Genomic DNA, 15,000 nt, shown 5'->3' on the forward strand with positions numbered 1-15,000 from the left:
CCCCCCGCCCCCAACCGAGAAACGACATCAAAAACATCCATCAGAGGGAGCTTAACTTCTATGCTTACCCCCTCCCACCCCCTGACAGCCACATGAGGCGACATCAAAGCCTCGCTCATCTCTCTTCTCCTCTCTTCCTCTGCCCAGGCTCCCCCTGACCCTCCCTCTCTCCATGGCAGAGCCGCTCTCACTTCTCTTCTCTTCTCTCCCCCTCCACATCTCTCCATCTTTCACTTCTTTTCCCTTCTCTCCCCCTCCACATGTCTCCATCTTTCACTTCTCTTCTCTTCTCTCCCCCTCCACATCTCTCCATCTTTCACTTCTCTTCACTTCTCTCCCCCTCCACATCTCTCCATCTTTCACTTCACCTCCTCCATTAGAGACTCTTGCAGACTTTCTCACCTCCCCTCGCCTCGTTTCTTTTTCTTTTCAGTGTCTCTGTCTTTCTTCTCTCTCTCTCTGTCTGTATGTCGAACTCTCTTCATCCTCTCTCTCTCTCTGTCTCTCTCTCTCCAAACACCAATCTCACATTTCAGCCCTTCTCTCCTGGCTCTGCCTCTTATTGCTAATGCTGTTTGAGGAGAGTAAGGAAAGTGTGTGTGTGTGTGTGTTGGGGGGGGGGGGGTGGGTGGGGTGGGGACAGGTTTGAGGCAGAATGCTCTTCTCAGCCCCTCCAACCCCCTCCACCACACCCCAGCCCTCCCCAAGTGACGTGGCCCTAAACTGGGCTTTTCAAGATGAAACCACCGGGGCCTCCGAGAGGAGCAGGCAAGCAGAGCGGCGGCGCGCTGAGCTGCAGCTAAGCAGAGACGACAATCACTCTGTAATCTCTGTCAGCGGGGCTGCCTCTTCCCCCGCACCTCAAATTAGCCAAAAGCGTCACCCTGCGCCGGGCGAAAATACCCTCAAAATAGCGGGCGGAGGGGGGGGAGACTCAACCACCCACCACCCCCGCCCGCCCACACGCACACACAAACACACACGTGCACACACACACACACGATCCACACCACCCCCCAGGGGGAAACCAGGCAATTGCTAGCTGACACAAGATGTCCTAGCGCATTGCCTGGCTGTCCCAAACCCTCAGCGTGCGTAGCCATCTCGGCCGGATCCATCTCCCAACCCACACACATACACACACACACACACACACACACGTACACACACACACACACCTGGCCGTCCCTAACCCTCAGCGTGCGTAGCCATCTCAGCCGGATCCATCTCCCGGCCCACAACACAATCACCACTTCCTGCTTCCTTCCAGCAGCACATTTGAGGGCTTCAATTATAGAGAGGGAGGCTTGAAATGAAGAGAGGGAATGGGAGATGGCGACAGACAGATACATGGAGAGATAGGGAGCTAGGGAGAAATAGGAAGTGACAGAAAGAGAGAGGGGCAAGCCCCTCACACACACTCACACACACACACACACACCTGAGAAGGGGCAAGTCAAAAAAGACAGAAAGAGAAAACGGAAAGAGAGACAGACAGAGATATCTGACTGATGGTTGTATTGTCTGACACACCTGAAAATGACTGATTTGCTGACATAACAGACATGTGCAGAAAATGAAATGCAATGGAACTGAAATTGGTTCCCTCACAGAGTGCCGCTGCAGGTTAGTGTTCAGGGACAGTCGGTTTTTGGTTGCGTGTCAAAATGGAGCAATTCTGGGTCATTTCGTCACTAAATGGCACCAGGGATCACCACAGTGTACATGAAGGGGCTGAGAGACTGAGAACCTCAGAGCTTATAGAGACAGAATAAAAGACCCTAAAGGCTAGAAGAGAGAAATAGAGAGACAGAAAGAAAGAAGAAGTCAGAAAGGGACAGACCCACAACACAGAGAGTGGGAGAATATATTAAATATTCACAGAATATATATTTATATATGAGTGTATATATATATACACACAGAATATATATAGAGAGAGAGAGCAAGAGAGAGAAAGAGAGAGAGAGAGAGAGAGAGGAGAAAGAGAGGAGAGAGAGAGGAGAGAGAGAGAGGAAAACGGAGAGAGAGAGAGAGAGAGAGCAGGAGAGCATTCTGTTGCTCCCTGACACACTCAGAAGTGCTGGATGACTGCAGCTGACCCTGTCTGACTGCCGAGGACACTAACCTACAATCCTGCTGACAAACACGACTAGTGCTGCTTTTGGAGTGAGTGCACGTTGCTTTTGGAGTCGGTGCTGCGGAGCGCACGATAACAGAAGGTCTCTCTCTCTCTCTATCTCTCTCTCTCTGCACCACCGCCTCTGTTTTCTTTGTATGTGAGTGTGTGCGTGTGTGCGTGTTTGTGCGCGCGTGTGTGTGTGTGTGTGAGTGTGTGTGTGTGTGTGTGTGTGTGTGTGTGTGTGTGTGTGTGTGTGTGTGTGTGTGTGTGTGTGTGTGTGTGTGTGTGTGTGTGTGTGTGTGTGTGCGAGTGCGAGTGCGTGATTGTGTCAGATGTAGAAAAAGCTTTTGGAGCAACCCACGGGGAAATCACAGGTTGTGTTAATGAGGTGGATGAGGGTGCGAGACAGACAGGGACAGTGTAACGCACGCATACAAACACACACACACACACACACACACACACACACACAGACACACACACACACACACACACAGACACACACACACAGACACACACACACACACACACACACACACACACACACACACACACACACACACACACACACAGGGACAGTGTAATGGGCATTCCTCCCTCCCTCCCTCCCCGGCACAGGGCTGCATCTGTGAAGACGGGGGCCTGTTCACAGCAGCCTGCCACAGAGCGTGCTGAGGAGCTCCTTACCTACTGAGATCACAGACCAGCAGAGGCTCCTCCAGCCTTTCAACTGCTCTACCTCAAGCTGTGGAGGGGGGAGAGAGGGAGGGAGGGAGGGAGAGAGAGAAGGACAGGAGAGGATGAGAGAGACGGAGATAGAGGATGAAAGAGAAGAGTCATGGAAAGAGAGAGAGAGAGAGAGAGAGAGAGAGATAGAGATGGATAGAGGGAAATGAAAAGAGAGTGACGAGCCGAGAAGAAATAGATGTGTGGGGGATAAAGTAATAGAGAACATTCTCTAATTTTGGTCTATTTAAAGTCTCTCTCTCTCTCTCTATATATATATATATATATATATTTCTCTGTAGTTTTATCAGACCCCCAGAAAATGACTTCCCCTTTTGGTCTACTAACCTTTGCCAGGATCCACACACACGCACACACACGCACACACACGCACAGACACACACACACACACACACACACAGATGCCGCAGCGAAAGATATGTCACACCAGTCACGCTCGCCCACTCTATTTCAAAGGCCTTGCAGGAACTTATGCAAAAAGGAGAGGTGTGCTGCAAAACGGAATGGAGGTGGAGTGAGTGAGAGAGAGAGGGAGAGGGAGAGGGAGAAGGAGAGAAAGAGAAAGGGAGCAGGAGAGCGGTAAGGGAGAAGTGGTGAAGAGGACGGAAGCAAGGACAACGGCCTGAATGACACACGTATAAAAGGGAAGAAATCCAGCCAGAGCAGGAGGGAGAAACTGGAAATAAAGGGAAGAGAAAAAGAGAGCGAAGAAAGAGAAAGTGGAAAAGATGGGGAAATGAGGGGAAGTCAAACAGGAGGGAGAGAGAAGAAAGAGAAAGTGGAAAAGATGGGGAAATGAGGGGAAGTCAAAAAGGAGGAAGAGAGAAGAAAGAGAAAGTGGAAAAGATGGGGAAATTGAAAGTGGAAAGTGAAGTGAAAGAAGAGAGAGAGAAGAAAGCGTTCGGCTCAGCCCGGCTCAGAAGGTGAGACACACACACCCTCCTCTCAGGCGCGGTCAACAGACACTCGCTCCTAACACGCACCTCAACAGACACTCGCTCCTAACACGCACCTCAACACACACTCGCTCCTAACACACACTTCAACAGACACTCGCTCCTAACACGCACTTCAACAGACACTCGCTCCTAACACACACTTCAACAGACACTCGCTCCTAACACACACTTCAACAGACACTCGCTCCTAACACACACCTCAACAGACAATCGCTCCTAACACACACCTCAACAGCTCCAAGGCTGCAGTTGCCAGTGTCTGTTTTTCCTAGACTCGGTGTACTTACTCTATTCTTGACATCTCTCTTTCTCTCTCTCTCTCCCACACAAACACACACACACACACACACACACACACACACACACACACACACACACACAAGACATTTGTAAAAGCGTTCAAGGGTAGAATGCGGAGTGCTGGGGTCTCGGGCTACACTGACCACACGGACCATCATGAGGATGGTCCGTGGGTAAAATCTAAAACATCACGTGAAGATGACGATTAAAGAGTGGCCGAGGGAGAAGCGATGTCCACTTTAATGGAGCTTGACCAGTAAACACCAAGCTTCAGCTAATTAGCTAATGAGAGCGCAATCGACAAACAGGTAAAAAAGGGACGGCACACACATGTATCAATTGTGGTCTTGTGAACTGGACTAGACTGAAGCAAACCATTTACACAATTGTACAGAGAGAAAATTTCGCTAAAGATCGCTCAAGAATATGTAACGTACCCACACTGGCACGATAAAAGATCACTAAAGCGGGTCTTCACAGAGACCTGGGGTTGTTCCTTCGCTAAAGGTACTCTGGCAGTGAGTGAGACAGAGACAGAGACAGACAGCTAAACAGACAGCGGAACAGACAGGGGACAGTGGTGTGACAGGGGACTGTTTGTCGGTTTGGTGACTGGGGTGGTAATTGGGTTGCTAGCAGCCATGCTAACGGGGAGGAGTAGGAGGAGGGGAGGCAATGGAACAGGAAGTAATTGACTGACCGCAGGGCCTCTCCAGGGGGTCTGGGTGGATTTGTCGTAGTGTGTACGTCTCTCCCCTCTGGACACTGCTGCCCTCTGTTGGCAGTGGCACCTCACAGCAGCCTGATAGAGAGGGGGGAGGGAAGGGGGTGTGGGGGGGTTGGATAAATCAGTCACAACACAAATAAAACAGTATCTCTTCACCTTAACAAAAATGTGATTCTGTGGACTTTGCAAGGTAAATAAAAAAATAAGTAAAAAAAAAATGCGCAAAACATCAATTTTGGGTTATTCTCACTGGTGTTGTCAATACCTATATCTGAGTATCCTACAGTACAGGGGTGCTAGCTCATTTAAAAACATGAGGGAAGAAACTGCGTCGGCTGTGTTATATAGGCTGGTTCAATGCATATCATCCCTAACCACAAGGCTCTCCTTCTCTCTACTTCTTTAACGCTCAGGTCAAAAACACTGCCCCCATCTCACGGGTGTCCAGTGGTGTCTGTTTAATCTGCATATTGGCCATGTGACAGAGGGTAAGTGAGCTGACACTGGGGTCGGTGGTGGCAGCATTCTCAATGGGGGGCGGGGGTGGGGTGGGGGGGGGTTGTTTGAAGAACCGGGGCGAAATGGTGCAGAGACTAATGGTACCAGCCAGTGGATAGAAAACAGAGTACTGCAAAAAAGCTTTTAGTTGGATCCCAAACAGCAAGGCAAAATCAGAAACCCAGGAGGGAAGCAATAATGACCATGTTAATACAGTATTTGCTATTGCCAGGCACATATGATACAAAGTGCCATATAGTGTAGAGAGAAAAAGACAGAGATAGTCTGTTTTACTATTTAACTTTTTTCCTGTAGCATAGGAGGCGTCTTCCAACACCTACTGTATCAACACGGTGATTATAGGTGCTAATGAACACAGTGATTATGAGTGCTAATTAGAAGGTAAGACACACACGCCCTCCTCTCAGGCGCGGTCAACAGACACTCGCTCCTAACACGCACCTCAACAGACACTCGCTCCTAACACACACCTCAACAGCTCCAAGGCTGCAGCTGCCAGCGTCTGTTTTTCCTAGACTCAGTGTACTTACTCTATTCTTGACATCTCTCTTTCTCTCTCTCTCTCTCTCTCCCACACAAACACACACACACACACACACTAACTATAATGCTAACTTTGCTAAAGAAAACAATATGATGGGGGATGTTTCCTTATTTGGATGGTATGCCTGTCTGTCTGTCTGTGTGTGTATCCACAGAATCCTTCTGAAGGTCCTTCTGCAGAATCCCTCAGCTTGTCTTTAAATATGTTTCTATTAAAGGAGAGAGAGGGATAGTGAGAGACTGTGAGAGATAGATAAAGTTTGAATCTTTCATTAGCTGTCGACACTGTGATTTAAACAGCTCCATTTCTCTTCTCTTTAGCTGCCTTGTGTTCTACTCATCTCCCCGAAGGGGGGAAGGCCACCAAGGGGAGAAACAAATACAAACAGACATTTCAACACCAGGTTAACAGCTTACGAGAAACCTCATTTGTAGAACATACCAACATATAGAAGACAGGTTGATGTAATACATAAACACAAATGCATACAGACACACACGCGCACACACACACACACACACACACACACACACACACACACACACACAGACACACACACACACACACACACACACACACAAACAAACACACAAACACGTGGAAACCTGCATTTTGAAAGGGGGTGTGTTGTCTCTATGTTTTGTGGTAATTGGGGTCCATCAGGGCAAAAGGCCTGCACGGGGTCAGCCTGACTTGTACTCTTCTAATGAAGGAAGTGAATCAGGGCAAGCAGGGTACACAGTAGCCTGTCTGGCTGTGGTGGTACAAACAGGTTGCTTTTCACTCAGTGCTTATCTTATACTAATCATGTAAAAACACAACTTCCACTGTGGCCAGAGAGAGGGAGGGAGAGAGAGAAAGGGAGAGAGAAAGGGAGAGAGAGAGACAGAGAGAGAGAGAGAGAGAGGGAGAGAGAGAGGGAGACAGACAGAGAGAGAGAGGCAGACAAAGAGAGAGAGGGAGACAGACAGAGAGAGAGAGAGAGGCAGACAGAGAGAGAGGGAGAGAGAGAGAGAGCGAGAGAGAGAGAGAGAGAAAGAGGCCAATGCAAAACATAATGAAAAACAAATTGCCAAATAATTTGAACTGATTTTGCCCCTAAGTGTGGCATTGTGTTGTGTAAACATACTGTTCCACAGACTCATCCTGGTCTGTTCTGTTTGCATCACAGATTTAGTGCCACAGACTGCATCATTACATGATAGGGAAATACGCGTGTTTAACGTTTTCAGTTTGTTTCTTTTTTTGTGCCACAGCAAGCATATTACATGATAGAGATATAAACCTATTTGGCTTTTTCTGATCCAACAATTAGTCCTGATATGGCTCATGTCCAGCTGTTGCTGTGTGTGTGTTGGTGGTGGTTAACTCACTGTCTGGTGCTGATGTTGATGCTGCTGCTGCTGCTGTTGCTGCTTGTGGAGATGCTGTTGCTGGGTGAGCTGGGCGATGGTGCGATCTCTACAGCGCAGCTCTTCCCTCAGCTCCTGCACTTCCCTCATCAGCTCCTGCAACTGAAACACCCCGCAAAGACGTAAATACACACACACACACACGCGCGCACAGGTGCAAACAAACACACACACACATTACGACAAGTGGCAATGTAGAAATACTTTAGAATGCTTCCAGAATGATGACGTACTCGAATAATAATCAAACACACACACACACACACACGCATAGTACACACACACACACACACACACACGTGCAATCATACAGACATCATCACAACCCCTGAGCAGTACAAGAGTTTGATTAATAAGGACAATCAGTCCAAGTGCGCCCCCCCCTACTGTATCAGTGATGTTTCTGTCTATACGTCAATGCTGTCTCCTTCCCTTACCACACACTGCAGGAGAGCCCATACATCATTCAGTGACATGGGAGGGAGGATAATGAGCTGTGCTAACAGAATTTGTCTGCTCTGTTCCATACGCACTGAGGCCCAGGAGAGCTCAGGGATAGTGTGTGTGTGTGTGTGTGTGTGTGTGTGTGTGTGTGTGTGTGTGTGTGTGTGTGTGTGTTTGTGTGTGTGTGTGTGTGTGTGTGTGCATGTGTGTGTGTGTGTGTGTGTATGTAAGGGTGCAATGAACAAACTTCACAATTTGTGTGAGTGTGTCTTAGTGTGTGTGTGTGTGTGTGTTTGTGTCTTAGTGTGTGTGTGTGTGGGAGTGCGTGTCCTGATTTCACACATTTCAGACTACATGACACCATGGTGCATGTTAAACAAGGATCAATACGCAAACCTTTATCCAGAGTTAACACCGGGGGGAGACAATGAGAAGACACTGACAGACACAGACATTTTCCTCAAAAGCCGCCCGCGCATACACAATTACACTCATGGGAGCTGGATCAGTAGAACACACACACACACACACACACACACACACACACACAGACACACACACACACACACACACACACACACACACACACACACACACACTCACACACACACAAACACCCAACAAACCCTCCTCTCTGCCTCACCTGAAGAGCACTGCTATCTTCACTGGATTCGGGACTCTCGGGAATTGCAGCTCCATCCTCCAACTGAAAACACACACATCACAGACAACATGGTTTGACAATGGACATTTTGCCAGGACATTTTGTTTCCTAGCAACAATTATATGGATTCTCAAATTGAAATCTTACCTGCCTCAGCCAAACACATTTGTGTTTGATAAACCACTCTAGTGAATACTTAATGCTCTAGTAAGTACTCGCCGGTGAATTTGAGGACACCCAACCCGAGCCCCGAACCCTGTCTGGTTTGTGTCGGGCTCCGTGACTACTCTCTTGGACTCTGCAGCCTGAGCGGCGCTCTAATGAGTAAACATGGTTCTGGCCTCTGACCCGGCTCCTGATTATGATTGCGCTTCCTTTTCTGAATCAGACGGGCAGTGTGAACAGAGGGCTGGTGTGTGCTGGTTTGTTTTTTACTGTGACTGCACCACATGAGTGCATAAGTATGAGACAGATCCAGACAGAGAGAGAGAGAGGGAGAGAGAGAGAGAGAGAGAGAGAGAGAAGAGAGAGAGAGAGAGAGAGACAGAGAGTGGGAGACAGAGAAAGAGACAGAGACCGAGAGAGAGAGAGAGAGAGAGAGAGATGTAGAAAACAGACATTTAAGAAACACATCTATTCCTTCCTCTCTACACCATGTATCTACGACCAAGGTTCTCTCTCTCCCTCTCCCTCCCTCCCCTCTCTCTTCCTCCCCCCCCTCCCCCCCACCCCCTCTCTCCCTCTCCCCCCTCCCTCCCCCCCTCTCTCACCCTCTCCCCCCCTCTCTCTCTCCCTCTCCCCCCTCCCTCCCCTCTCTCTCTCTCTGGGGAGCTGAGGGTGATGGAGTGACAGGAGTTTGGGCCGAGGCTTTAGTGGTTCCACTGACTCTGCCTGCTCCTTCATGTGAATTATTCATCCGCAGCACATACTGATCCATTAAGTGATTAAGGACACAAACATGGAGGGAGGGATCAATGCGTGTATATGTCTGTGCATCTTCGTGAGCAAGTGTGTGAATGTGTGTGTGAGTTTATATGTGTGTGTGTGTGTGGGTGCGGGTGCACCTACGTGAATGAGTATGTGTGTTTGTGTATTTTTGAACGTGCATGTGTGTGTATGTGTGTGTGTGTGTGTGTGTGTGTGTGTGTGTGCCTGCTCTCCCCATGCCTCATAGCACAGCTGTGTGGGAGGTGAGTGACATACAGATTAAAAACATATTGGCTCAGCTTAAGCACCTCTGTCAGCATCAAGCTCTCTCTATCTTTCTCTCTCTTTCTCTCTCTGCTCTCTGTCTCTCCCCTCTCTCTTCTCTCTGTCTCCCCCTCTCCCTCTGTCTTTTCTCCTGCCTCCCTGTCTTTCACCCCAGCCTGAATGGCATGGCAGCTATTTACACGGCACGAGAACTATGATTCATCCATTATGGAACATGTCCTTCTCTCACCAGGCCTTCGAGACACAATACAGATGCCCCATTCAGCAGCAGAACCACTCAAACGTACAATAACTCACTCATGTGTACACTATCTTGGCACAGCATGGTTTCAGTCCTTACGCGCAGACCTACACACTCAGAATGCTAGCCTTTTGAGACGTGCCTTGGAGCTGAGGTCTTTTTCGGCCCCTGTCACTGGCCTCCTTCCTTCACGCTCACCTGCTCTGGCCCCTGCGCTCGGGACCACAGAGGGGAGGGGCGCAGTGAGGGCCAGGGGCCAGAGGAACGAGAGACACGAGGAGCTGTAGCTGTAGTTCTAAACATGTGACTATTGATGACCCGGGGCCTGAGCAGTCCGGTAACGCCTACATAGTCTTGATAACAAAAATGTCAGCTTCTCTTCTGATGTATGGGACAATCGGGACGTGTTATTAACTTTAGGGTGATTCATTGATGGTGGTGGCAGTGCAAAATAGACCACTGAATCCACTTCAGAGAAAACTTCTAAGAAACAAACAAACAAACAAACATGCACATAGTGCCAGAGGTGTCTAGAGCAGAGGGGGGCTCGGGGGGTCATAGGAGAGGTGAGGACCTATATATAGCTGGTCTTGGGGAAGGGCTGTGTCTCTAGGAAGGTTCCAGTTACCGAGGGAAGGGGGGTTTCCCCTATGTGTGGGGCTACCCGCAGATGGAACAGGAAAACAGGAACACAGGTCATCACAACAGCTAAGACCAGCAACCCTGTGTGTGTGTGTGTGTATTGTGTGTGTGTGTGTGTGTGTGTGTGTGTGTGTGTGTGTGTGTGTGTGTGTGTGTGTGTCTGTGTGTGTGTGTGTGTGTGTGTGTCTGTGTGTGTGTGTGTGTGTGTGTGTGTGTGTGTGTGTGTGTGTGTCTGTGTGTCTGTGAGTCTGTGTGTGTGTGTGTGTGTGTGTGTGTCTGTGTGTGTGTGTGTGTGTGTCTGTGTGTCTGTGAGTCTGTGTGTGTGTGTGTCTGTGTGTGTCTGACTGAGGATGTGGATGTTTCACTGGCCTAGCAATGCAGCTATTTTTCTGTCCCCCCACCCCCACCCTTCTTAGCAGTATGTGTGTGTTGCATATTAACGCGTTTGATCATTTGGGATTACAGTTAGGTGTGTGTGTGCGACTTTGTCACACCTGCAGGAGGGTCTTTAGCTTCAGCAGCTGGTTCTTCACAAAGGTGCAGTCCTGGGCCATGTGTTTTAATGTGATCTCATCTAGCGCCACCGTGTGGCTGTCACCCCTCACTGCGGGCTGCTGCAAGGCTCTGGGGCCCATTCGACACATACCGTCATACGCCACAGGCCTGCAGAGAGGAACAGAGAGAGAGAGAGAGAGAAAGAGAGAGACAGAGAGAGAGAGAAAGAGAGAGATAGAAAGAGAGAGAGAGAGAGAGAGAGAGAGAGGGAGAGAGAGGGGGATAGAGCAAGGGATCTGGGTCACCTGACCTGACAGATGACTGATGACTTTGCCCACACAGATTGGTTGAGTCCCCTGACAAGATACAAAAGCGTGTATAGTCCTCATACAGCATGACAGCGGTTAGAACTGTGTGGAAGTCTAATGTCACAGCACTGGCACTCAGGGTTCACCTGTTGTCATTGTGGAAATGGTCCGGTCCATTAGGTCTGTGCTGCCTTCGCCTCCAGTGGCCCTGGCGGGCCCCTCTGTCCGAGCGCTCAAAGTGGGCCATCCCGTCTGCATCTACAGACAGACAGACAGACAGACAGACAGACAGACAGACAGACAGACAGACAGACAGACACACAGACAGACACACAGACAGAGGGGCAGAGAACAGGAGTTGAGTTGATGCCCTCTGGGGAAAATTGCCACATACAGCAGATTTTCTGTTTATTACACACACAGGAAGGCAAACACATGTCTGAGTGTTTGTTTAAATCTGCACCGCATTAACTGGAGAGTCCAGGGGTTTTCTAACTCCAGATCTTACGCACGCATCCACAGGAAGACGGTAAGATGTGTATGTGATGTAGCTAGAAATGCTCAAAGTCTCCCACACACACACACACCCACACACACACACTCCAGATGGGCTGCGGAGGAGCCAGCAGGGCATTCAGCCCGGAGGGTCCATCTCCTGGAGGTGCTGCACTATCCACCTCCAATCACCCTTAATGCCCAGCAATCCCTCCGACGCCCCCACAGCTGCAGAAACAAACTGCTCCAACTGCCTGGAGCGTGGCTACACACACACACACACACAGCCTACATACTCTCATACTATAACAGTCTTTTTCTCTTTTTTTCAGACACACGCACACACAAACACACACACACACACACACACACACACACACATAAACACACACACACACACACACACACAGCCTACACACTGCCATGCTATAACACAGTCAGTCTTTTTCTCTTTTTCACACACACACACACACAGACACACACACACGCACACACACACTCACACACACACACACATACCAGACACACACGCACAGACACACACACACACACACACACACACACACACACACACACACACACACACACACACACACACACACACAGCCTTAATACTCCCATACTATTACACAGTCTTTTTCTCTTTTTCACACACACACACACACACACACACACACAGTCCCATGAGTGCACACAGAGCCTGAAAAAGTCAATATTGGCGTTGTATCTCACATACACACCCACACTGAGAAAACACACCCAAGTTAAAGAAGACATCAGACTAAAGCCTAATTTATACTTCTGCATCCCTCTCCGTCCTAGAAAAAAAAATGGGCGGGCGGGGGCAGGCGGTTGATTCAGAAAAAATTGAACGTACTGGTCGGGCTTATATACTACTCCGACGGCTATGCGTCCTAAAGCCTATTCAACCTATTCAACGCCAGACCGCTGGGTGGGGTAACTACTGTTTGTCGAGCCCGTAGCTACCACATAACCTCTTTATTGAAAGTCATTGATTGTTTTTCCTACCAACTGTCACTGACATGACACGGATGCTGCTTCAAGTCCTGTCGGGCAGGTGCAGTCACATGGGCCTTGGAGACATGTAGCACAGTCAATACTAATATGTCTAATGCTATATATTCACTTGAGTAGGCAAATGTATCTCCATCGTGGTGGTCATTTTTTTGTGAAAAACATTGCGATTTATAACAAAACGATATGCTTATCTTACATACAATACAGAAACTATTATAAAACGATCCAATAAAATGAATACGTTCTTATTTTCTTTGGTATTTTTGTCACATTCATACTGCAATGATCGCTGGGTAACCTTTGAATAACTACAACGCTATGACAATGCACTCATTGGCCACGAGACGGTTGCCCTTGTCAAAAAGTGGTAACGTGAATGTGTCACTATGAAACAAAGCATGCACACTTCGAACAAAATTACCCCCCAAACTCTGAGGACAGGGCCAGAAAAATAAACCCACGGTATTCATCATACATCTTACATCATACATCATGCAGTGTTATAGTTATATCAGACACACAGCAAGAACATGCATACCTCAACATACAGTTGTGGGACTGCGATTTCAACCATGAATATGTTGGAAAAACACATACATTAGCACACTTACTAATGATCATCTGCCAGGCTCTCACACACGAAAAGTTGATTCCAAAACTCTCGAATTTAAGACAGAGTGGACTGACAAGTAGGCTATGCATTTGTGCTGCTTGTGGGCAGGACAAAACCGATGTGTTTAATCTGCAACGAGACGGTTGCCCTTGTCAAAAGTGTTAGCGTGAAACGTCACTATAAAACAAAGCATGCACACTTCGAACAGAAATACCCGTAGAACTATGAAGTAAGGGGCAGAAAATTAAACCCACTGCAGTCTTCATACCAATCCACATGCAGTGTTAAAGTTATATCAGAAACACAACAAGAGAACTAACAACTAACAGACAATGGTTGATGGTGGAGCTGCTGGACTAGTTTGAGTTATAAGCAGAGGACGTGCTTGTAGCGATTTGAGCGACAACTACAACAACAACAGAACAGGAGACAGGTGGTACGTAGCCTACGTTTACTAGATTTTCCGCTAAATCAAGCGTTAGCGTATTCACAATAACTCTCAAAAGTGTGCTGCTAATAAGTACAACGTTGTCGTGCCGATTATGCTCTCACACGCCACCCTCATTGAGGCAAAAGTAATGTTTGACTCAAATGTCTTTCACTGCCGTTTTATGTAAAGTCAGTCATTCTAAATAGGTTCTACACATACATGAAATACATTTCCTATTTAATAGATGCAAAGTAATTATGCTGCCAGCATTACTCCGTAGCAAATTACGTTAGATGTCAGTTGAAGCTGGTTGGAGAAGGCACTTTCAACACCGAGCCACCAGCCAAGAGACCAACAGTGGTCGGGAGAAATGTACTTTTCGAGGGTTTATATAAAATACGGTAGCCTAATGCTGCATGCTGTGCAGCTTTGTAGTTTACCAAAGTCGTACTAAAACATTTTGACAGAAAACAGGAAATGTGAGGTCCTGACATGTGTGATTCCGGAAATGATGTCGTAAACTGGCCAATCACAGCCAAGGGGGTCTCCGACTCTCTCCGTCTCTTTAAGAAAAGTTAGAAAAAAGCGTTTGTCTCCGACCAGCTCTCCGACGGCTCTCCGACGGGTCGGATGGGCGGCAACACCTGGGTGAAGGTGTTACCAAGGCGTGCCAAGGCGTGCCAAAGTGTCCCTCTACGACCAAATCGGAGAGAATCGTAGAAGTATAAAAATGCCTTTAATGAAGGATTTGTGCAGCTCCCTAGGATGGATCAGGCCTGAGGTATACACACGGCCTACCCCAAATGATCTAATTCCATTTCAATCACATCATCTTGCAACACTCACTTTCAGTCACTTTAGCAGTCATGTGTAACAGGAAATTTGTCATGCAAAATGTCACGTTTGAACACAAAAGGGTGTGTGTTGGCCCTTCAGAATGACTTCATAATGGCAACTTTTTGGCTGATTCGGCCCAGATTGCACAAAGAGAGAGACAGTAACCGGGGCCATAGTCATGATATGCAGCCAGAACTCTGTCAAACTCACCCACAGGCCTCTCACACTCTCACACACACTCTCACACACTC

General features: G+C 48.2%; 1 protein-coding gene across 1 annotated transcript in view; it reads right to left on the reverse strand.

The window, feature by feature from the left end:
• Positions 1–15,000, reverse strand: part of ccser2a (coiled-coil serine-rich protein 2a) — a 72,303-nt gene that overhangs the window by 12,532 nt on the left and 44,771 nt on the right. Inside the window, exons 6-10 of the mRNA XM_080848655.1 lie at positions 11,483–11,594; positions 11,028–11,196; positions 8,418–8,480; positions 7,292–7,432; positions 4,829–4,930 (exon numbers count right to left, since the gene is read on the reverse strand). Of these exons, the coding sequence (XP_080704781.1) occupies positions 4,829–4,930; positions 7,292–7,432; positions 8,418–8,480; positions 11,028–11,196; positions 11,483–11,594 (587 nt within the window). The remainder of the gene's footprint in view (positions 1–4,828; positions 4,931–7,291; positions 7,433–8,417; positions 8,481–11,027; positions 11,197–11,482; positions 11,595–15,000) is intronic.

This window comes from Sprattus sprattus (assembly GCF_963457725.1).
Source record: "Sprattus sprattus genome assembly, chromosome: 12".
NCBI lineage: Eukaryota > Metazoa > Chordata > Actinopteri > Clupeiformes > Clupeidae > Sprattus > Sprattus sprattus.